Source organism: Asterias rubens, chromosome 7 (genome assembly GCF_902459465.1).
Source record: "Asterias rubens chromosome 7, eAstRub1.3, whole genome shotgun sequence".
NCBI lineage: Eukaryota > Metazoa > Echinodermata > Asteroidea > Forcipulatida > Asteriidae > Asterias > Asterias rubens.
The window spans coordinates 12,287,516-12,310,242 of NC_047068.1; the positions used below are offsets into that span (position 1 = coordinate 12,287,516).

At 38.4% G+C, this 22,727-nt stretch overlaps 1 protein-coding gene and 1 non-coding gene across 4 annotated transcripts; both read right to left on the minus strand.

Annotated features, from left to right (window-relative positions):
• Positions 1–3,669: 3,669 nt before the first annotated feature.
• On the minus strand, positions 3,670–21,570 carry LOC117292305 (mitochondrial Rho GTPase 1-A-like). 3 transcript variants are annotated; one of them, XM_033774322.1, is made up of 17 exons: positions 21,495–21,570; positions 19,525–19,643; positions 18,928–18,989; positions 18,094–18,175; positions 17,953–17,996; positions 17,079–17,294; positions 15,688–15,888; positions 15,437–15,545; positions 14,712–14,832; positions 14,088–14,172; positions 13,605–13,750; positions 13,335–13,438; positions 12,166–12,380; positions 10,781–10,906; positions 9,799–9,995; positions 8,007–8,093; positions 3,670–5,921 (listed from the first exon to the last, which is right to left on the minus strand). In XM_033774322.1, the coding sequence occupies exons 2-17, from the start codon at positions 19,565–19,567 to the stop codon at positions 5,807–5,809; spliced, it is 1,953 nt and encodes a 650-aa protein (XP_033630213.1). In that variant the 5' UTR covers positions 19,568–19,643; positions 21,495–21,570; the 3' UTR covers positions 3,670–5,806. The 3 variants fall into 3 exon arrangements, with proteins under 3 accessions (XP_033630213.1, XP_033630212.1, XP_033630214.1); XM_033774321.1 differs by having other exon boundaries at positions 19,525–19,638; positions 21,495–21,562; XM_033774323.1 differs by lacking the exon at positions 8,007–8,093 and having other exon boundaries at positions 19,525–19,638; positions 21,495–21,562.
• Trnai-aau lies at positions 17,370–17,442 on the minus strand. The gene has a single exon. It is a non-coding gene; the product is annotated as a tRNA-Ile (tRNA).
• Positions 21,571–22,727: the final 1,157 nt, after the last annotated feature.

The window sequence follows — 22,727 nt, forward strand, 5'->3', positions numbered from 1 at the left end:
AACCATTACATTTTATAACAAAAGGTTATAAGCGCTTTTCATAGACCAACTTAACCGATCCAAGCCATGTGTCCCTTTAAAATGGGGACAAAAAATTTGCTTTGCTTCCCCCGACCCTACTCCATAATGCTGGCTGTGTCTGTTGCAAGGTATTGTATTATGGTCGCGTAAAATTTGGCATTACGGCGCCAGGATTGTAATTTATAACAGACATGCCACATTAAAAATAACCACTATTATTGTTATTGTTATTATTTTATTGGTGTGCTGGTGCCAACAGCAATACACAATTTTTTTTGATTAGTCTCCTGTTTATGTATTTTGTATGAAAATGAAGCAAGTGATATTAATTGCATAAACTGAAATGTTTTTTTTTTTAAACTATAACTATAGTTTGACATTTTTCTAAATATGTTTGTAATATTTTTTGAATGAGGAAATGCATGGGATATATGAACCTGTGACTAAGGCTTGGGGGGGGGGGTGTTTAACTTGATCAATGGTTTGCCCACTACAGAAAGAAATGAGATTTGGCGAATATGTGAACATTTCTGAAAACTGGTTTGCTGGCCCATGTTTGCCCTTATTCTAGACCCGGATCCCCCCAGATATTACAATTCAGGAGGTTTACCCGACTCTACAAGAATGAGATTTGCTGAATATGAACATTCCTGTAAAATGGCTTGGTGGCCTGGGTTCGCCCATATTCAAGACCCAGTACCCCTTCAGATGTTACAATTCAGAAGGTTTATAGACACTGTGCATCATCAGAAAGAAAAACTACAGGTTTTTGACACAATGTGGACCCAGCATCTCCAAAACACCTTAACCCCTGTAAATATGCCCAGCATCCCAAAGGTGAACAATTACTTAGGCTGCCAGCCTGTCTTGGTGGTCTGATTGGTGGAACATCTGCTCTTGACAAAGGTCGTTGGTTCGAATCCCACCAAAGTAATATGCCTGTGATTTTTTTGTTAGGACAAAACCAAATAATTTTATAATGTACTTAAAGGCAGTGGACACTATTGGTAATTACTCAAAATAGTTGTTAGCATAAGACCTTTACTTGGTAACGAGTAATGGGGAGAGGTTGATAGTATAAAACATTGTGAGAAACAGCTCCCTTTGAAGTAATGTAATTTTCCATGAATTTGATTTCGAGACCTCAGATTTAGAATTTGAGGTCTCGAAATCAAGCATCTGAACGCACACAACTCTGTGTGACAAGGGTGTTTTTTCTTTCATTATTATCTCGCAACTTTGATGACCGATTGAGCTCAAATTTTCACAGCTTTGTTATTTTATGCATTTGTTGAGATACACCAAGTGAGAAGACTGGTCTTTGACAATTACCAATAGTGTCCAGTGTCTTTAAGAGGTCCCTGTGCCTTTTTAGGGATCTGTAATTACCATTAATATGTAACAATCAGATTAAATAAACTGCCTTATTTGATATTAAAACAGTTTTTATTGGGATACAATTCCACTTCTATTAGTTTTTTTTCTGGTCAAGTTTCTGTTTCGGACTTCCACTTCTTCCATAATAAGGTTAATATTAAAGGATCATATTCCTAGTACTCATTACCTTCGTCAACCAAGCAAAGCTTCAAATCATTCTCGACAGACAATATTTTGATCTGAAAATGTCCGGTTTATTTCAAAGTTACTTGGATTAAATACATAATCAGAAATTTTAAAAACAAAGGAAAATGTGTAAAATAGTTAGGTCACCTAGATGAGGTGAAGGTTTTGACTCTCACGTGTACATCATCCAAAAAACTACTTTTGTGAAATATTATATTGCAAAAAGATCAAAAAGTAGTTACTTATTTTTTTTTTTTTACAGAAACAATCTTCAAGAGAGATATCCCATCCTCTAGCTGTTATAGACCATAATCATGATGCCTCCATCTTGGTCATGTTTTCGTATCTAATAACAATAATGAATGCTAATAACCATTTTGCAAATAGAAACCAGACTATTTTGTTCTTCCAGCCTCAGTTTGGTAACATTGATATCAATAGGAGAAACTCAAGATGTCTGCACCATGATAAAGGTCTATTGCCTCAGGAATCTGCTAAAATTTATTGTACTTAACACATCATAAGAATGTCAATTTTTTTCTCAAATGTGACAGTTGGGTAGGTATGAAATAATGTACCCGCAGATGATGGTAAAAACATTTAAAACCCTGCAAAACCTTGGAACTGGTGAACCCAAGTTTCGACCCCCCCCCCCCCCCTTGCATGCACACATCACACGTTGCACAATTAAGAAGCAATGGGTGAACGTGCGAAATCATACTGTCACCATATACCCCAGAATTCACAAAATACTGGTTGCATGTGTGTAAACCTATTGCCACCATGCACCCCTAAAAAGGTCTCCTGAAGACATTATGCATTGACGTCGTCACACGACATCTTAGAGATAAGACGATGATGAAACAATGGAAAGCGCGAGCCGCATAGGGTAAGGCAATGAGCATCCTTTACTTGCCCTCTAGCCAAGAGCTCCCTACTCAAATGAAGTCATGTGTGTAAGGTCTGTTACTTCTGATACCCAAGTATTTAAAACATACAACCTTAAAAACAAGCACTCTAAACAGTCCCCACTTTTATGTCTGACTGGATGATTGTTTGTTGTTAAGATGATCTTTCCCGTCAAAGGAACTAGGCGAAGCTCCAACAAGGTGACACAAACGCCAAGTTGGCAACAGCCAAACTCTCTCATACAAACACTGGTTATTGATGTATGTGATTATGAATTGCACAAATCAAGAAATTGTAATTCGGTAACAACAGACAATACTTTATGGGCATTGTAAAAATGGTGTTTACCATGGCCGGCTTCGTGCCCACAACCTTGTGATTGCAAGTCGTTCTAACCATTTGGCCACGGTGAATAAAGGCAATGTTATGGGTTGAAGTGGTGAGCAAAATAAAAGCTTTCTTTATCAACCACTACCTGTCTGATTGTTCCTCTGATCTACCTTTTAATGCTTTTTTCATTTTGTGTATTCTGCCAGACCGACTTTACTTCTGTCGTTATTAAATAAATCCTGCAAAAATGCACTCAGTCATATGAAACTGTTTAATATACATGCAAACTCCTTTCAGAGACAATTCAAACTGTGATAAACTTATCAATTTTTTTCTCATTCAAAAGTACAGTGGATGATACTAAATGGTCCGACAATAGGAGAGTTAAAAACAACAATCATCCAAGAAACAGAACATTAAAAAATTATCTGCAATATCCGCAAATTTATCCGCAATTGTTATCCCTGATAATTGTGTTTCCTATATAATATTTTCAATGACGCTGCAAGTGCAATTACCTACTCTTTTTTAAAACAAACTGATTTTAGGTTTATAGTTTTTTTTTTTAAATAACATCTAAAACAGTCAATTGATTTCACCTGCATGCGTTTTCTCATAACTTAGATACAATTCTAACTTATGGCAACTCTTGGCAATTCTCCAACTCAAAAATCTGTACATAAATCCTTAGGTGCCATCTGCACTATGAAATTAGCAGATCAGTAATATAAAATAATTAAAACGTATCGCACGTATTGGGATGCAATAATAGTAGCCAGCTCGTCTGCTCGGGACTATAAAGTCATTACTGCAGTTTGTATGAATTTTTCTTTATTTCCTGAATCATTTTTTTTTTAAATTTATTTCTTTTATTGAGAGATCGCCTAATATCACAAAGCTGAAACAGTACATACGGGTGTAGGCATGGATATCATTCACTAGGAGCCTGGTGGGGTCTACACTGATTTGGGCCGTCAACCCAAATCAAATGCCACCAAGGGGCCTGTTGACACCTACTCATGGGGCTGAAACAGGATTTACAGTCCATAAGGATGAAGGCATGGGTATCATCCACTAGGAGCCTGGCTCTTCCCAACTTTTGACAAAGCATTTATTGTTTAGTGCCTTGCTCAAGGGCACAAATGGCATGACTTGGTATCTGGTAAATGAAGTTTATTACTCTAAGGAGTGGTCTTCAAAGTATATATATTTGGCAAAAAAAGAATCTTTCATTTTCTTTAAGTAAAACATTTATTTGTTGATTTTGATTATTTTTTTCCCCAAATGTATAGGCTTTTTTTCCCTTAAAGACCTTTGATCGTTACAGATGTGAAATTGCAATTAATGAACTTATAGTGAGCCGACGAGTTTATACTTTCATGCAAAGCTGCATGCGAACTTACTGTGACTGCTTTAGAGCCTTCTTGCTGATATTCACTGCTAGGCTCAACCCTTTCAAGACCAGTAGTCGCAAGTGATTTGCACCAAAATGCCCACAAGATTTGACCTTCTTCCAAAAGGTCAAACTGAAGGCCGTGCCCTGATTTGACATTTTTGAATGTTTCCAGTGTTTTAGCAAAGTACATGTATATATACACTTAGAAAACAAAACAAAATCTCTGTTTTCATATAATTTTTCCCCAATAAAGAAGTTTTTTACCGGGAAAAATTATGTCAAAACAAACAGCAGTAGCCATGTCTTGCAAACAGTAATGATTAAACAGAAACGAATGGTCTATTGGATTACTAAATTTAAGCCCATTTATGAATACAAATTACTATAAGCAATGTCTGAAAGACTCTCTGTGGATATGGCTACAGCTGGATTACTGTACTGCAGCTGAAGCAATCAACCACAGCCACAGCCACAGCAAAGCCACTTGTCTGGACATAACCTTCATGGAAACACGGGCATTGTTTGATTGCAGTGAACCACATATCAAACTAAAATTTGAAACAATAACAAATTCATCAGAATGAGAGACATTCGCCACGCTACAATACTGGCTAAAATGATTGGGCCACGTTGACAATAAACATACCTTCCCCATCCCCCTGCTCCGGAACTCATTGATGTAAGCCCCAGCTTGAGCGCAGACCATTTGGCTGGATTAAATACAGTACATTTGTCAAACGACTACCGGTAGGTCAATTAGATCTTGTCAATCCAAAACGCACCCCGGACTTTGAAAAAACATTTGCCGAGGACTTTCTGTTACATACGGAACAGACTATACTCCAAACTTCTAAGAGTCCAGTTGGGTCCGATTAAAAAAAAGCACAGCACCCCCTCCCCCTAAGAACTCTGGAATCTTTACCACCAGTTGAAACCATTGCTTTCCAAAATAGGGATTTCCATTAAGCGGATTGATTCATCATTAGGGAAAGCGCTTACCAACATTCCCAACACATTCCGTTGTCCTATACCTCTAGAATCTGTCACAGAGTAACAATTACGTCATGCATTCTGAAAAGGTTTCCAATTTTAAAGTCGTTTTTTTTTTGCATTTGTCCCTCTACCTTTCTTCTTCAACAGTGTGCCCCCCCCCCAGTCCTTGGTATACCATCTTAAATGAGGGTATCCATAAACCCCATCTACATACCTGCCAACATTAAAACCTCAGAAATAGGAACACCAATTTTAAGAGTCCACAGACAGTGACGCAAGTAGTCAGGTGAGAGTAATGCTTATAACAAGTACACATACAAATGATGTACTTCAAACAATGTACAAAAATCACTTTTTCTCCCCCCAAAAAACCATATACTGTCCCAGGCAAATGGCGCCCTCTATTGACAGAGCTTCTTGATCTTCTTAATTGCTATCTCTCATCGGCCTTTAATCTCAAAAAACTGCAATTCCAATTAAGTCTGTACAGTTGGCAGGTATGCATCTACCATTTTGGTTTCTTATAAATTGCATCATTTTTTTTTCTGTACATACTATTATTATTCCCTGGTGTCCAGGCATGGTGGCTACCAATCAATGACTCTTGTAGTATCTGTAGATGACTATTCCTCCGACGGCCGCGACGGCAGCGCAGATGCCGACCTTCAACCAGATAGAGTGACTCTCTTGCGACACACCTTTAAGATGTCTGCGGAGAAAATAAAGCGGGTTGGAAATCAAAACCATTATAAATATTTTTGAAATGATTAGGATTTGTTTATTTATCCTCCTGAAGAAGGCATAGATTTATGCTACAAGTATTTTGCACAGATTGCTTTGAAGCTATGCATGGTTGAAATGCTGGCCTTGAAATCATTTCGTTCTTAAAGGGGCACAGCAACTTTCCTCTAGTAAGGAGGCACTTCTTTGAGAAAAATTTACATTTGTTTTGGTCCACCCACTCGGACCAAAAATATTTTAAAGGTTCAAAAAATTAAAGTTCTAACCAACGAGAGGTGTTAAATTTGATGAAACTTTTGTGCATCTACCATGTTTGAATCTTTACATCTCATACAAAGTCAGGCATGCAACTTTTCTCCCGATCAGCTGATTTCTTCTTTTTTTATTCTCAGTTTAACCATTCAAAATTGAAAAATACTATACAAAATCATTGATTTTTTTTTCATTTCATCTTTTGTTTTTGTGTTACAATTTCATGCCTGCAAAGTGAGACACATAGCAATCATGCAGTCTAGGAACAAGTCTAGTTAAACGTATTAAAGATATTTCAACTGGCACCAGTCTAATCTCGCTTGATTCAACCTTTTAATCTTAAGTAGCTTTACAGTCAAATGAGAGCTCCATTATGTGCAACAACAAGGAGAAAATAATATCAACAATTTTTCAACATGCAAAAGTAATTCTGAAATCAAAAGCTTGGTAAAATTCAACGACAAAATGCATGCAAAATTAATTTATTTAATTTTTTTTAAAACCTGATCAATAGGGAGCTCCACAATCAAATTCAGTTGTGTGATGCAATCATTATTTTTTCCAATAGTCCGAGAGAAGGTCTCTAAACTCACATTAAAATTGTGTAAAATTCTCCTATTTTGGTAAACACTCTTCCCTATCACAATTGCTGAGTTTTGCTATTTATTTGTTTCAATTTAGTTTTGTGATTGAACAAAGAAAGTACCTGGATGTATGGCTTCTGATTAGCACCCCCCCTACAAAATATTTACATTAGGGAGACCGCAAACACAGGGCTAGATAGCTCAGTTGGTAGAGCACCGGCACGTTAATCCGGAGGTCATTGGGTCAAATCCTGCTCTGCTAAATTTCTCTTTAACAAACCCCACCTTTTTTGAAACATTTACCTAGTCAGTTTCTCTTGTTGTTTATTAATTTAAATTTATTTTTTATCATTAATTGGGAATGTCTCTCTGACTTCCATCTGCTGACTATTAGGAAAAAAAAAAAAATAAGAATCACAATTTGACGAGAAGGGGTTGTCATGCCAACTCAATATTCATCACAATACCCGTCACACTACTGTACAGGATGCAAAACAGAGTACAGAATCGAACACTGTCATTCACAGGACAATCTGGTTGCACATTCTCCAACGGAACAAACAGCAAAAAAAAGAAGAAGGGAAAAACAGTGTGGGAGAGTCGAGGGGGAAGAAGTTCTAGAGATGAGGCCCATGTACTTTTTATTTACAACCAAAGTTTAGGCTTAGGCTATGGCTCCATCAGTAAGTTTAAGAACATACACTTTCAGTTTGGGGATTCAAAGAGATGGCACACATAAACACAGCCATGGCCACAGCCGCAGCCACAGCCGCAGCCAAGTTCGCAGCCAAAGCCAAAGGCCATGGTTTTGAAAATGGGCCAAGCTAGCAGCAGGCGAGTTTTACAGACACTTGTTTTTCACTGTTTAGCCTGGGATTGGCCCTTGTGTGATGGAAAGTAGAGGTACATGTATGTGTGCTCTTTGTCTTAGTGAAAATATATCATAGAGCGTGTTTAAACCACTAGTATGGGTAGTTTAAAGCTTATTCATGTACTTTGACTCCTATGTTTGTAAACGTGAATATTGTATCTTTCAGAGTTGTTGTTGTTTTTTTTTTTTTTTTTTTTTTTTTGGTAGTGATTAGGGGAACACACGAACAATAGAAGAAGCAGTTGGATATAATCACGTTTTTTTGTGAAGTAAGGAAGGGGGTTACAGTGCAGGTGTAGGGGCAGTGGGAGGGGAGGCGTAACAGAGAGTGAAGCGACATGAGAACCTTGAAGCAAGAGGACCCGAAGCTAGCATCAGTTTGTCCCTGATCCACAAGGCAGCGGGGTGCTCAACCAGTACCCCCTTAACGAGGCTGTAGACAAAGAGAGGAAATGTAGATATACCAAGGGGAAGGGAAGGAGAGAGTGTCAGAAAAAAAACTTAACAGAAAATCATATCAAAGGGGGTGATCAGTGAATACCTGGACCAAGTGTGATCAAAGGAAGTCTGGGGGAGAAACTGGGTCAGATGACGATCTGTGTTTATCTAATTTCGGTTGGTGACGGGAAACGGGTGGACTCTTAATAAGAGTCTTATGAGAAATATTTCAAAACCCATTCATTATTTTGTGTATAGAAACCTAATGAGTAATGGTCTACTCATTTGGTTCGAGGTCTGATGGTTGAATCATCAGAGTGGTTAAATCAGCATCGTTTACAAATTGACAACAAAGTGTACAATGAAAGCAACAAGGACATCACCTGATTTTGTATGAAAATGCACAAAGTCTATTGCAGACATCAACAAGAGAGGACTTTACAAATGTATGGTTCTTTAAGAAACCCCTCCCCCAAGCCCGTCCCCCTCACACCATCCCCCCCCCCTTTTCATATGTACTTTGAAACTACCAGTAAGTCTTTAGCATGATATTTTTTTATGAACTATTTAGTTTTAATGAGAATTTGTTTACCTGAAAAGCCTCTTTTTTTTATAATGAGAGTCAAAAATGTGGTTTTAAAATAAAAAAGACATGTTATGGCTGATCGGTCTAGGTTGTTGGACTAAAGTTCTGGTGACCGAGTCATCAGTGTGTGGGTTCGAATCACAGTCATGATGCTTGTGTCCTTGAGCAAAACACTTGAAGTGGACTATTATCATAAACACAGCAGGCATGCTATACATAGATTATGAACTCTTAACCCAGTTACTCTATGCGCGTTTGCGCTGGCTGTCACATCAATGTAACAAAAACAGCACCCTTTATGATGTGATGGACAGCGTGGGAGCGCGTGTGTAGTATCTGAGTAAGAGTTCACAATTCTATGAGCATTACAATAGAAGTCATTGTTATTAACTGTTTAAGGTTCTGCATTCTTTTCTCAGGGGACAAATCTGACAAAAATTCCACCGATAAAAAATATCAGTCTCGGGGTTAAGGGTTTAAGAGAACATAAATAAATGCAAGAACTGAACTTTGTCTCCAAATGTCAAATATATGAGCACAATTATCATATTAAAAATGCACTGAGACAGACTTGATTGAAAGGAAGAGGGTTGGGAAGGGGGGGGTAGATTTTTCTGGGAATATAGCCTTGTCTAGTAATGATTACAATTTTTCATTCAATTTGCTAAATGGTATAAACACCGCCATGCAATGCAAATACAGAACTAGGAATAGTATTCAAGTCCACAAAAGCTGCAGCCATAATTCAAAGCAAAAATTTACAAATCAAGACTAAAATCAAAAGTCGTTGTGAAATCAGATGATAGTTCGGTAGGATTCGAACCAACAACCTTGAAATTGCAAGTCCTGCAGTCTAACCACTGGACCATGGTTAGCTTGGTGGGATTTAAACCCAAAACCTTGTGATAGCAATAACTGCAGTCTAACCACTGGACCATAATTACCTTTGGAAAATTCGAACCCATAACCTTGTAATTGCAAGTCCTGCAGTCTACCCTCTGGACCACAGTAATCTTACAGAAGAATGGACTTTTTGTGTACAGCCCGCCAAACCCCCCCCCCCCCCCAAACAAAAGTTAAGCTATCGATAAAATCCAAAGAACACTGTACTCACGGGTATGCAGCTAGTGTAGCCAGCTTGATGTAGATATCTTTATTGGGTCTCCCTTTACTGGAGTAGGTCTGGGGAGGGGGTAGATTGTGGCTTGCACAGAACTGGGCCGGCTGGAGAGTGTAGTTCTGCCGTACTGGGTGCATGTCACTCTTAGAGGCCACAAACAGGCACGGGATGCTGCTGTTCTCAAAATGTTGCTATTAAAAGGGAAGGTATAAAGTTGGTAATCACTCACAAAATTAATGGCGATCAAAAGTTTTGTTTAGACGTACAGTAGCTTTGGATAGTATAAAGCATTTTGAGAAGTATTTCACTTTGAAGTGATGGGGTTATGAAAAAGATATTATTGGTAAAGGAAACTTTGAGATTTTGTGAATTATCTTACTTTGAATTAATGTGGTTATTGAAAAAGATATAAGTTTTGTCATGGCCCAAAATGTTGAGTCTAAGAAGCGTTACTGACATCAAGTTCATGCTCACTTCATATTGATGTTCAATAGCCAATGCGCATGATAAGTGGGCAAAAGAATTTTAATTTTTTTTAGCAATGTAGCAACCATTTATAAAACTTTGCAATGATTCATGTCAACTACAGTAGGGCGTCCATACTTACAGCTTTTTTTAACTGTTACCGGTTTCCAAATATGCATAGCGAGTATATTCTCACGATGGCTCTTTGGCATATGGCCTATTGTCTGATGTGTTTCAAGGCTTAGCTCAGTTTAAATTTTGAGTTATAATAATAGTCACACCAATAACAAGATACATGTATTCATTTGTCCTTGTTTGTGGGATGGAGCTAATCCATGAAGGGTTATGATATAGAGAAATAATACCGAACCATTTTTGTAGAGCGCACATCACAATCACAGAGATGCGATTTGAGATGAAAACAAAAGAGAAGTAAAAGGTAATCTTGGAGAGTCGAGGGGAGGAAGCAGAAGAGAGAAAAAAAAAAAGCCCAAACACCGAATGAAGTTACCTTGAAGCTCTTAGCACAATACTCAAACGTCCTTGGATCTGATATATCATACATGAGACACACTACGTCACATTCCAAGTCTTCTGATGTCAGTTCATCTTGGAGACCAACGTCAATCTCGTGAAGCTATCAGAACAACAACCATAAAACAAGTTATTTATCCACAAAGGAAACTGACTGGCACCCCTGAACAAAGATATTGACTAATCGGGAGAACGCTACCAAAAGGCTGGATAGCTCAGTAAATTTGTCTTTGTTCAAACCCAAACTAAAAAAACAGAAACAATAAAAAAAGTAATATCAGTAGTTTTAACCTACAGTATGGTGACGCCAAACACAAATCTTGTTCTGATCTTTGTAAAAGCAAACAGTAACCAAATTTACGAGTCTCATTGAATAGACTATACTTTTTGTCACTCGTATTGTAAACTGATATGAAAACATCAAAACTGAAAGCTGTGTTTTGCACCCTCCAGTAGTAAGGGTTCTAGTACATGTATGTAAATTGAAAACCACAAAAACTACAAAACAAGGTAAATACAGGCAACTACATGTACAGGTAAATACAGGCAATTACAGTTAAACACATGTAAATGCAGGTAAAATGCAGGTAAAATGCAGGTAAATTTAGGTAAATACAGGTATATGAAGGTAAATACCGAAAACAGATAAATACAGGTAAATGCAGGTAATTGAAGGCAAGTACAGGTAAACACAGGTAAAGGGGTAAGTACAGGCAATTACAGGTACATGTATATACAGGTAAAACAGGTTAACACAGGAAACAGGTGGATGAAGGTAATGTACAGGCGCATTCAGATAAATATGGGTAAATGCAGAAATACAGGTAAACACAGGTAAATGTAGGTATATTAAAAGGCTGTGGACACTATTGGTTATTACTCAAAATAATTATTAGCATAAAACCTTTCTTGGTGACAAGTAATGGGGAGAGGTTGGTGGTATAAAACATTGTGAGAAACAGCTCCCTCTGAAGTGCCGTAGTTTTGGAGAAAGAAGTAATTTTCCACGAATTTGATTTTGAGACCTCAAGTTTAGAACTTGAGGTCTCGAAATCAACCAACTAAACACACACAACTTCGTGTGACAAGGGCGTTTCTTCTTTCATTATTATCTCGCAACTTTGATGACCGATTGAGCTCAAATTTTCACAGGTTTGTTACTTTATGCATATGTTGAGAGACACCAACTGTGAAGGCTAGTCTTTGACAATTACCAATAGTGTGAACTGCCTTTAAATAAATGTAGGTAAATTTAGATAAAAACAGGTAGTTTAGGTCAATCCAGAACACATGTTATGGCAGGTTAACACGAGTACAGGAAAATGCAAGCAAAAGAGGATAAATACAGGCAAAATATCTCACCAATAAGTGTTTCTCTTGACCATACACCTGTACAGTATTGATGGTGTATGCAGACAGATGTTCCCTCATGGAGTGACTGCTGGAGTCTACGGTCCGATTGTTCACTCCCTGCAAGAACGCAGTCTTTCCTGCCCCTCTTGGACCGATCACATTGCACTGGAAGACGTTACGAGACGTCTGCCGCTTCTCGAGATCGATCCTCTTGGCTCTTGATACTATGGAGGGAAAATATTGGTTAAGGTAAGGGGAGATTTTTCCTCCAACATCAACCCAATTTTAAAAATATTTCGGGAACGATTTGATTGAAATCTGTCAGTGTGTGAGAAGCTCAGCAAACCTTAGGGTGCAAGCCCAGTATTACATGTTTAAGGAACACGTTGCCTTGGATCGGACGAGTTGGTCTTTAAAAAGCGTTTGGAACCGTTTGTAGTGAAATGCATATGGTTGGAAAGATGTTTAAAAAGTAGAATACAATGATCCACACAAATTTGTCTCGAAATTGCACGGTTTTCCTTTTACACGGTTGGCCATTTATGGGAGTCAAAAATTTGACTCCCATAAATGGCTGACAGTGTTAGTCGACGAGGTAAAAGGAAAACCGTGTTATTTCGAGGCATGTTTGTGTGGATCATTGTATTCTACTTTTTCAACATCTTTCTAACCATATGCATTTTATAACAAACGGTTACAAACGCTTTCCAAAGACCAACTCGACCGATCCAAGGCAACGTGTTCCTTTAACACACACAAGTAACTGGAATGGCCCAAGGCAGATACTTTTCAAAGGCTGGAGCACCCTGCATTTTGTCCAGTAAGTTGGACGGCTGACGTGTACATCCACCCAGAACATACCATCGTGTACCATGCACAGGCATGCATCTAGCGTGCTACACTTTGTTTCACCCTAACACAGAGGGCCATCAGGTATTCAAAATAATCCTTGTAATGTCCCTTTTCCAGGGGGTTGTTTGTCCCCATGGGGTATTCTTAATTTCCTTTTTTTTTTCCAAAATAGAAGAATATAATGAAAATAAGGCCATAACCTACATCTACAGCTATGACTGTTGCTAAGGAAGTTGTTAAGGACGAGGTATACTTCAACACATGATGATGCAGGGATCCACCCCTACCCATAGCTGTAGCCGTAGCCAGAAATTTGGAAGACTTACCAATGATGGCAGAGAGTTGGTTCTCATGCTCCGCCATAACGTAACGGTAACCAAAGTACGCTAGATATTCAAGGGTCCTCGATACGTCCAGAAGAGTTGTGAGTCTGTTTGAGAATACAAGAATAACCAAACACACATCAACGTAAATTCACAGAAAATCAGGCCCCAAAAAATTATTTCTGTTAAGCAACACTATTCTGTGCTTAGCACATTTTTTGTGCTTACAGGCTTTATGAAATTGTGACAAGGACTTAACACCATGATACTTACGTCCATTGAGCTAAGCATCCTTGCAGTGTAATCCAGCCTTTCTCGTTGGTGCACACCGTCATGTTGACGTCAGGACCCCACGGCATGACTGGACACGTCTGGAAGAAATTCTGCAGCTCTGATGGGGATAAGGCACCATCCTTGTCCTGAGAGGCAACAAAAGTTAATCCCAAAGAATTTACCTCAAAGTTTTATAACAGTCAAAATTGTGAAAAGCTGTGATAAAAACTTTCAACATATCAAGCCAGTGATTCAAGATCTAAGCATTGTGAATTCATGTGATAAGTGTAAAGATCCTGAAGTACCAAGACCTGGCTAATATTTGGCAGGTGAAAGTGAAAGAAGTCCTGGTGGTTGGAGCACGGGACACATACATGTTAGAGTATGTGGTTTGTTAAGCGCATTGAGAGCTCCTTATGCACATTGAAAGCGCCTTTGATCCTTTATTATTATTACTATTGTCCGTTACACAAGATTTTTTACCTGATCATATTTTTCGAAAAGTGAGGTTAGAAACTGGTAGCCTAGATGACTCAGCTCCGTTGAGCTGCCTCGACCAACTCGTAACCTGAAACACACAAAAGAGAAAAGGTTGAACTGGAATTACAAATATAGAATTTGCAATTGTCAACTTTGGGACGAAAGAATCGTCGTCACAGAACCATGAAGTCTTCTAATAGTTTTGATGGGGTTAAACAAATAACACAGGCATGATATTTGGTCCTTGGAAAAGAGTAAGACTATTTGATTAATTGCAAGTGCTTATCAACATGTACAAAATAGTGTATAGACTCTAATAGACTTTTCAGGCTATTTAATCATGATGGGTTTTTCCAGAATTTTAGGTTTTTTATTATTATTGTTTTATTTTTATTTTTGTAAATATAACCAATATCCTCTGAGATAATCCCATCTATTCTTATATTCCCTACCCTCCACACCCCTTCCCCTAAAGTCAATTAAAAAAAATCAAACATGGTTGTCTCTGTCCCCCATGCCCCACTCCCCCCCCCCCCAAAAAAAAAAAAATAATAATAATAATAATTAAAAAAATAAAGCTTTGATAGTCAACTTGTCGAGGGTATATTTACAGCTCTGCATACGTACCTTGGTCGTAGATAATCTGCAGTGAGTTTGAGATGATCCGTATAACCAAACTTCCTAAGCACAGTCCATGTGGTCTCGTGTCTACCTCGTTGAATGAATAATGTGTGAAGGAATAAAAAACCTGCCGGTCACAAACAAAAAAAGCAGGGAAAAATCAATCAAGATGTTGATAATTGAACGTTGACAAACACTAATCAAGCAAACAAGCCTACATCCTTATGAACTGTGAAGGAGGTAACCCTGTGTCAGCCCCTCAGGGGTGAGAGTCATTACTAATGAAAAAGTCTGAAACTTGGATACACATTCGAAGGTATGTTGAAATGATGGCATTTCTACTGTTTGGTATTCCCTGGGGTTATAGATTCCAAGGAGCTTTTGGAAACAGAGTCCAAAGCACTAGAGAAGTAGACAAAATAATGAGCAGAATTTCTTTATTTGTGGAAACAAATATTGCCTGATTTTCTTCACCAGGCCCACATAAAAAGTCTGAATTCAGCCAAAGGTCTGAACAATCTCATACCTGGCCCCATATAGTAGAGTATACAGTGACAGTTGGTTTGGGTCGACAGACCAAATCAGTAAAGTGTAGCCCTCTCCCTAAAGCGACCATCCAAGGCCTTGTGATGTTAAGCGATCTCTCATAAAAAATACACATATATCAATAAAAAGAGTTTAAAAATTGCTTTGAATGAGAGACCAACAAGATGGCAGCCTGTTGGCCTTACCTATTTGTGAGAGTCCGTTATTGACGACTCCTTCTGGGATGTTTTTCCTAACCACTGCTTTGACATCATCCAGAGCCTGGGGCTGCAACGGTGCATTGAAACATCGCCTCTGTGTACAAAAACACACACATAAAAAACAAGAAAACAGGAACAAAAGATGTTAGAAAAGACCGGTAAAAAGGAACAGGCTAATTTTTGGGGGTTAAATGCTAACACATGACTGTTTTTTAAAAACATGTCTTAGTACCCACCTGAAATAGGTTAAGCTCATAATCGTTCAATACGCCATCGTTGTCCAGATCGCATATCGTAAATATCCTACACAGCGCCCTCTTGCATTCAGGTTTGAGCTCTTTGTCCTCTGCTGAGTACAGGGGACCAGTTGGGTGCAGCACGGCCTTCTGAGCGTAGAAGAACACCTCTGAGATGTTTTTTAGGTTCTTCGAAGAACACTGCAAAAAAAATAGATGAACGATCAAAAAGGGGCATGTAAGAGGAATAGCGCAACTAAATCTGTGATAACAGTGGGATATTTTTGTTTTTACTTTGGCTAAATTTGAATCATAATACAAGTCACAATAGATCCGGCTTGAGCATCTTCGGCTGTGGATACTGGGTACAATGATCTAGCCATAGCTGCAGTCAGAGTCACTGTTTTTGACAAAGCTGTTGTCTGGGGACATGGTCATGTGAGACCATTTGTCCGCTAGTAGCTGATATTAACTGGTTACTCATGCTCAAAAACAAGTGCTGGTACTGGGCAAAATCAACCTCTAGTCGATCAATGGTCCTCGTGCAAACTTGGCCATAACTGCACCATTTATTATTATAAAAATAGGATACAGAACATTTATAATGCACACAATCCGCATATACAGAGCCAAATAGATCATAAAAACAAAATCAACATACATCATGTCCACAATCATAAGATTTAGCAATGAACCAACAGAACAAGCATTTACACATGACTCTGACCATAAGCGAGTTGCATTAGATGCATTTTCAACCTGTTTTTGAAAGTCTCAAGCGATGGGGAAGTCTGAACATGATTTGGAAGTGAGTTCCATAACCGGAGGGCTGCGGCTGCGACAAAGAAAGCTCTGCCACCCCAGGACCTACATGATTTATCAATAACCAAGATTAAGCTTGGGCAATATCACGATATTATCGAATATCGCGATATTAATTTGGAAACGATTTCGATATCGGATCGATTTGGTTTTAATCGAAATATCGATATATCGCGATCTATATCGCGATATCGATTAAATATCGCAATATCTCGATGTATTTCCTAGCTGAGACATCTTGCACCCCATAGGTTTGGAGTAAAATAATAGGTCATTAGAACACCCCTCTTATGCTATGACTGTCTCTTCTACAACTTTCACTGGGAGTTTGAAGACTGATGATGTCAAATTTAATTAATTGCGATTATATCGAATATCGCGATAATATCGAATATCGCGACATATTGTCGGCGATATATCGTGAATAAAATACATCGATATCGCCCAAGCTTAACCAAGATCATTTCAAATCAAACTGGCTGAAACATATCATGCTGCAATTTCAGTAATTGCAAACCCTACAAAGAAGAACAAACAAAACAATTCTCCGACGACAGGACAACTCTTACCTCAACACAAGTCTCAATCTCCGAGTAGTCGTTCATAATCGGGACCACCCCTTCCAGACTGTTGGCATCCGCCTGGTCTGACTTGTTACCCACCAGGATGATAGGGGTGCTATGGTCAGCACCTAGGGTATTCCTTGCCAGTGGTAACCAGTAGTCTGTGATGCTATCAATGCTCTCACGATGGTTGACGGCGTAGACGATGCATATCACATCGGCCTGTTTGGGAGAAGAAGCAATTTTGCTACTTGAATGCTCTTTGATTTAATTGATTTTGGGGGTTGAACATAGAATTGACTAGAGAGGGACTCGAACCAACGACCTCCGGATTATTGTTCCGGCGCTCTACCAACTGAGCTATCTAACCCTATATTGGCGGTCTCCCTATTTTTGTCAATATCTTCGATCAGGGGTGCCAGTCAGATGCGATACAACCGTTAACCACTGTGTAGCCAGGGATCACACCCAAATTATGATACAATCTGGGAAGCGGCAGCCAGGGGATCACCTGATTAAATAACAATAGTAATGATTTTTATATAAGGAGTTCATCATTCCCAATGGACTTCTCAAAGCGCTTATGATTTTTCTTACAAGGTATGTGGAGCTGCCTTTTGAAGTATAAGACCAATTCCTTTACATAGCACCATGAAGTGTTTTACAAGGTGCTGTTGAAAAATATGCTGCAAATCAAACCAGGAGCAAAGGGGTGAACTTTTTACAATAAGTGACTGTTTTTTGTATGTGTATTAAAACAACACACAAGATCTAGTACTTTCCTTCCCCCCCCCCCCAACCTAAGTAGTGTTTTTTACAATGATCAGGGTGTGGGGTGGGCAAAGGTTGTTAGAATCTTGAAAAAGGAAAAACCACTTACTCTGGCAATTTCCTCCATTAGGATTTCATCGCTCTGCTCTCTCGCTGCAAAGAAAAAAGGGTTTAAATTGTTTATAAATTCATTCCAATTGACCTTCAAGAGCGAGGTGCAAGGCTTGAAACTGTGTTTGATTGTACTCACATGAGTAGTCCACAATGTGTGTCGGGACTTTCTCTGGTGTGACATCTGGAGGAATTGTGATCTCCTCCGCCCTGGCAGGAATCTGATCAAAGAAAAAGAAAACTTGAAGTGAACATTTTCAGCCAAAGGGTCACCAACCCTTGGGATTCAGTTTACCACCACCCCAAAACTCATGAACTCTTAGGTACAAAAAATCAAAACCCCTGAGTTTAATTGTAAAACTCTTAAAAGAATGAAAAACATTTTAGTATGCTTTTTAAATGCATTTGGTTTATGCTTAATACAAGATTTTTCCCTTGTGCAATATTTCTTATTCACCTCCTTGTACCAAATTTCCAAAGAAATGTATGGCACAAGGATACATGTCTTTGCTGATCTGGAGGTTGCAATAAAAAAGCTTGCCCTGAACCATGGGGCATACCAACACTGGTAGCAGTCTGAGTAATTCCAACATTCACATGTTAGTGAACAACGCATTGCACCAAGCCTAATTCAAATCTAACTCACAAATGCCTTATTAAAAAGACAGGATGCTAAATTGCTCACCTATACTAGACATGTCCATACATTTGTAAAACATAAAGTAGGCTATGAAAGGTTTGTGGTAACACCATGTAATGACTATCTCTAAATGAGTTGGGGTAGTTCTTTAACACTAGTAGGTTGTGCAAAGCTGAACATTCTTCGTTGGTTTCAACTCTTTCAATAAAGAAGGTTGTCACCATTCTAAACAGGGGTGTCCAAATGGCTCGCTTGTAAGAAAAAAAAGCGAATGAAATACAAAAGTGGGGTGACAAATTTCAAAACCACCGCTCTGGCTGGCAATCAACTCACCTCATCCTCTGGGAATTCATCGCTCACTAGCGTCAGGATCAGTGAAGTTTTCCCTACTCCAGCTAGACAAAACAAAATTATTTAAATTGTGATTATCTAAATTCAGACATACAGCTTTGTTTTGCACAAAACAGTTAACTTCCAAACGATTTTCACTTGAAACCTTTTTATTGTAAAGTTCTCTTTCTCAAACAAAATAACTGGATTTGTAGGGGGATAGATTGTTAACTGTAATAAAGGGCTTGGCTCGCTTTACATTAGTGCCCTGGCCATTCGGCAAACAGCATTCCTTTATTAATCTTTCTCAGCTCCCTGGGAGTCATGTTTGGTGCTCCAAAGGCTTTTTCAAATACACTATCAACATCTACCATTGACGTTAACCATTTATACCCCTGTGTGAAGATAAACAATTATAACAAAGCATTTTGCTCAATGACACAAGTGTCACGACTGGGATTCAAACTCCGACAACTTAACCACCAGGACTTAAATTCGATGCTCTAAACCGCTCGGCCATGACACCCTTCAACTAATTGGCAAATAAATGAACACAGTGGTTATGTCAATGTCAATGTAGGCCTATTTCTTAATACTTACAATCTCCTATAAGTAGGATGCGTACATCCCTATGTCCATACATGATTGCCCCCAATCAAGCATTCAACAATCTCTTGACAGTCTGCTTTAAAACTTATTGCTGATGTGTACAGGCTGCACTGGAGGAAAATCAAAATGAAGGGAAACAAATTATAACCTTTACCTTCGCTTCCGACTCACATTAATAATAATAATAATAATATAACAGTTCTTATATAGCGCATCACACAGTGTCTCGATGCGCTTTACATACAATAACAAAGAGTTAAATGTTAAACAGGTAGGTCTTCAGTACAGTTTTGAATTCAAGTTCAGTTCTAGCAGTCTTGATGTGTTGTGGGAGAGAGTTCCATAGAGCAGGTGATGAGTGTGTGAAGGACCGATGTCCATACGTCTTGGTTCGAATGGCAGGAACCTTGAGTAGCAGTGCCGAGCTGGAGCGAAGGGTGCGTAATGGTTCTGTGATTTCGCGAAGGTATGACGGTGACGAGCCGTGGATGCATTTGTACGTGACAAGTAGAATTTTGAAAATGATGCGCTTATTGACAGGTAACCAGTGGAGATTGCGGAGTATGGGGGTTATGTGTTGCCGTGTAGATGAACGCGTAACAAGTCTGGCGGCAGAGTTCTGAATTCGTTGAAGTTTCGAGATTTGAAATTCCGGAATGCAAGAACATTTAAAAGTTTACAAGTAAGAAGAGGGAGAAAATCCCTCTTTCCACCTTTGATATTTTCCTTTGTTGCTTCCAAAATATACACTGCCTGAAATGGCTTAAATTAATTAAAAATAAACTTGAAAAATGTAAACATTTTTTTTTCAATTCTTTACCCCCTTTATTATGCAGTCAGATTTTTCCAAGAAAGACAATTTTAATACAAAAACCGGGAACAAAATACACATAAAACTTGAACATTTTCGATAAACTTGTTAACATTTAAAACATTTAAAAATATTAACAATTTTAATATCTCTTTTTTATTAAAAAGTTCAAAATAGGCTAGGCTAATTGTATTGTAGGCCTAAAATATATTATAAGTTTAACTTTAATAACTATTATAAATATTAAAATTTGTTTTCAAATAAAAACAGACAAATCTAATCATAATTAAATTTCGGCCTAAATGAAAAAGAAGAAGGGGGCTTTGGATGTCTATAGTACATTCCGAGAGGATGTCTTGCAGCATACACAGCTCTGATAATCGTACAAACAACAAAACTATGCTTTTCATTTTCTTCAAAATTTTGAAATTCCTCACGAAACTAGTTAAACTCAAAACACCATTGAGAAGTTGAATAACCAAGACAGCCCTCTACCGGTCTAATCTATTTTTTACATTTTTAACAACGTCGTGCAAAGCTGAATGTATTTCAATTCTAAATCAATGACTTTCGCAAAATATACACATTGTTCTAATTTATTGTTACAAATAGCACTCAATTATTAATTCATTTTTATACCACGAACCTGCAAAATAGAAAAGAGAACAGGTTTTGGATGTCTATAGCACATTCAGAGGGGAATTCTATCAACACAACACAGGGATAACTTTCCGTATGGCGCCACCACTTTTTCACTCATTTTTACAAAAAGGGATATATCAATCAGGTAAATAAGTTCCTATATTATTTTCTATCGAATGAAAAAGTGGTGGCGCCATACGGAAACTTTTCCCAACACAGCTCTGATAATCGTACAAACATACAAACAACAAAACTGTGCTTTTCGATTTCATTTTCTTCAAAATTTTTAAATTCCTCACGAAACTAGTTAAACTCAAAACACCATTGAGAAGTTGAATAACCAAGACAGCCCTCTACCGGTCTAATCTATTTTTTACATTTTTAACAACGTCGTGCAAAGCTGAATGTATTTCAATTCTAAATCAATGACTTTCGCAAAATATACACATTGTTCTAATTTATTGTTACAAATAGCACTCAGTTATTAATTCATTTTTATACCACGAACCTGCAAAATAGATCGCTATTTTCCTGTCGAGATCGGCGCCGCACACTACCACGTCTAGCACCCGCCTCTATGCACTTACCAGACTCACACACGTAATCCTAATATTATTTGATGCGTTGGGTCGCCATCCGGTCAACGTGAATCATGCGTACAGTACAGACTACAGACCACGGATGAACCGGGGTTTTTATTGTAACATGTTAAAGGTCTACCTCAGTTCAGTGGCTCATCCCTCATGGGGTGGCAAATTCTATTTCTCTACTTACAGGAATCATTTATTTCTTCCTCCATGCAAAAATGAACTCTAATTGCTTATGAAAACCTCTTCTAATCCATGCCTGTTTTGGGGTTTACGGGTTACGTTTTTTGGTTGATTTGAGGTTTAAATATAAATAAAGTAATGTTTCTATGAATTAAAAAAAAAATAGAAGAAGTTGTCGAACTTTTTGGCCAAAGTTCAGTGAGTCAGAGGGTCAAGGTCAAAATGAGACGTTGGGATGGGCGGGGAGGGGTTTTCTTAACTAAATATTAAATATTGTTTATTTATAGACCTAACCATCTTCATTTGAAAGTATTTTTTAGCAGAATTGATCCACAAATTTAGATTTAATGATATTCAAGCGACTCAATATATCCATGACAAATTCGAACCCACGACCTTTATTGCCATTTCAAAGATGTCTTCATCACCGATGGTCGATAGCTAGAGGCAGCTCCAATCCTATATTTTTAACAACGGGCAGGGCCTACCCGCGATTTGTACACGGGGTTAAGAATATTATAGTATGCCTACATTGGATGAGCAATTAATGCCTAACATGCATCGCAGCTCCGGGCCGCACAGGTTAGGGCTATACTCAGTAATCCTTAGGCCAGAGCTATTGACCCAAATCAACTGTCACCCCTGGCACGTTTACAACTTATTCCTGGGCTGAGTCAAGGTTTACCCCCCCCCTTCCCTTTCACGCTACTATAATGTAGGTGTCCTTCACTATAGGAACTTCGGTAGAGAGAGAATGGATATGTCATCTCAACTTCAAATTAATGCGCAGCTTTGCTCATGGGAACATGGTGTCATGACCGAGATTCGAACCCCACGCTGCTGACAACTGCTGCCGATGCTGATGCAGATGATATGCAATGTTGCGTGGTATTGGTTGGTTCGAAGTACACTTGACATTCGATAATATTTCTGAGCACACACATGAGTGGTATGAGTTCACTATTAGAAGC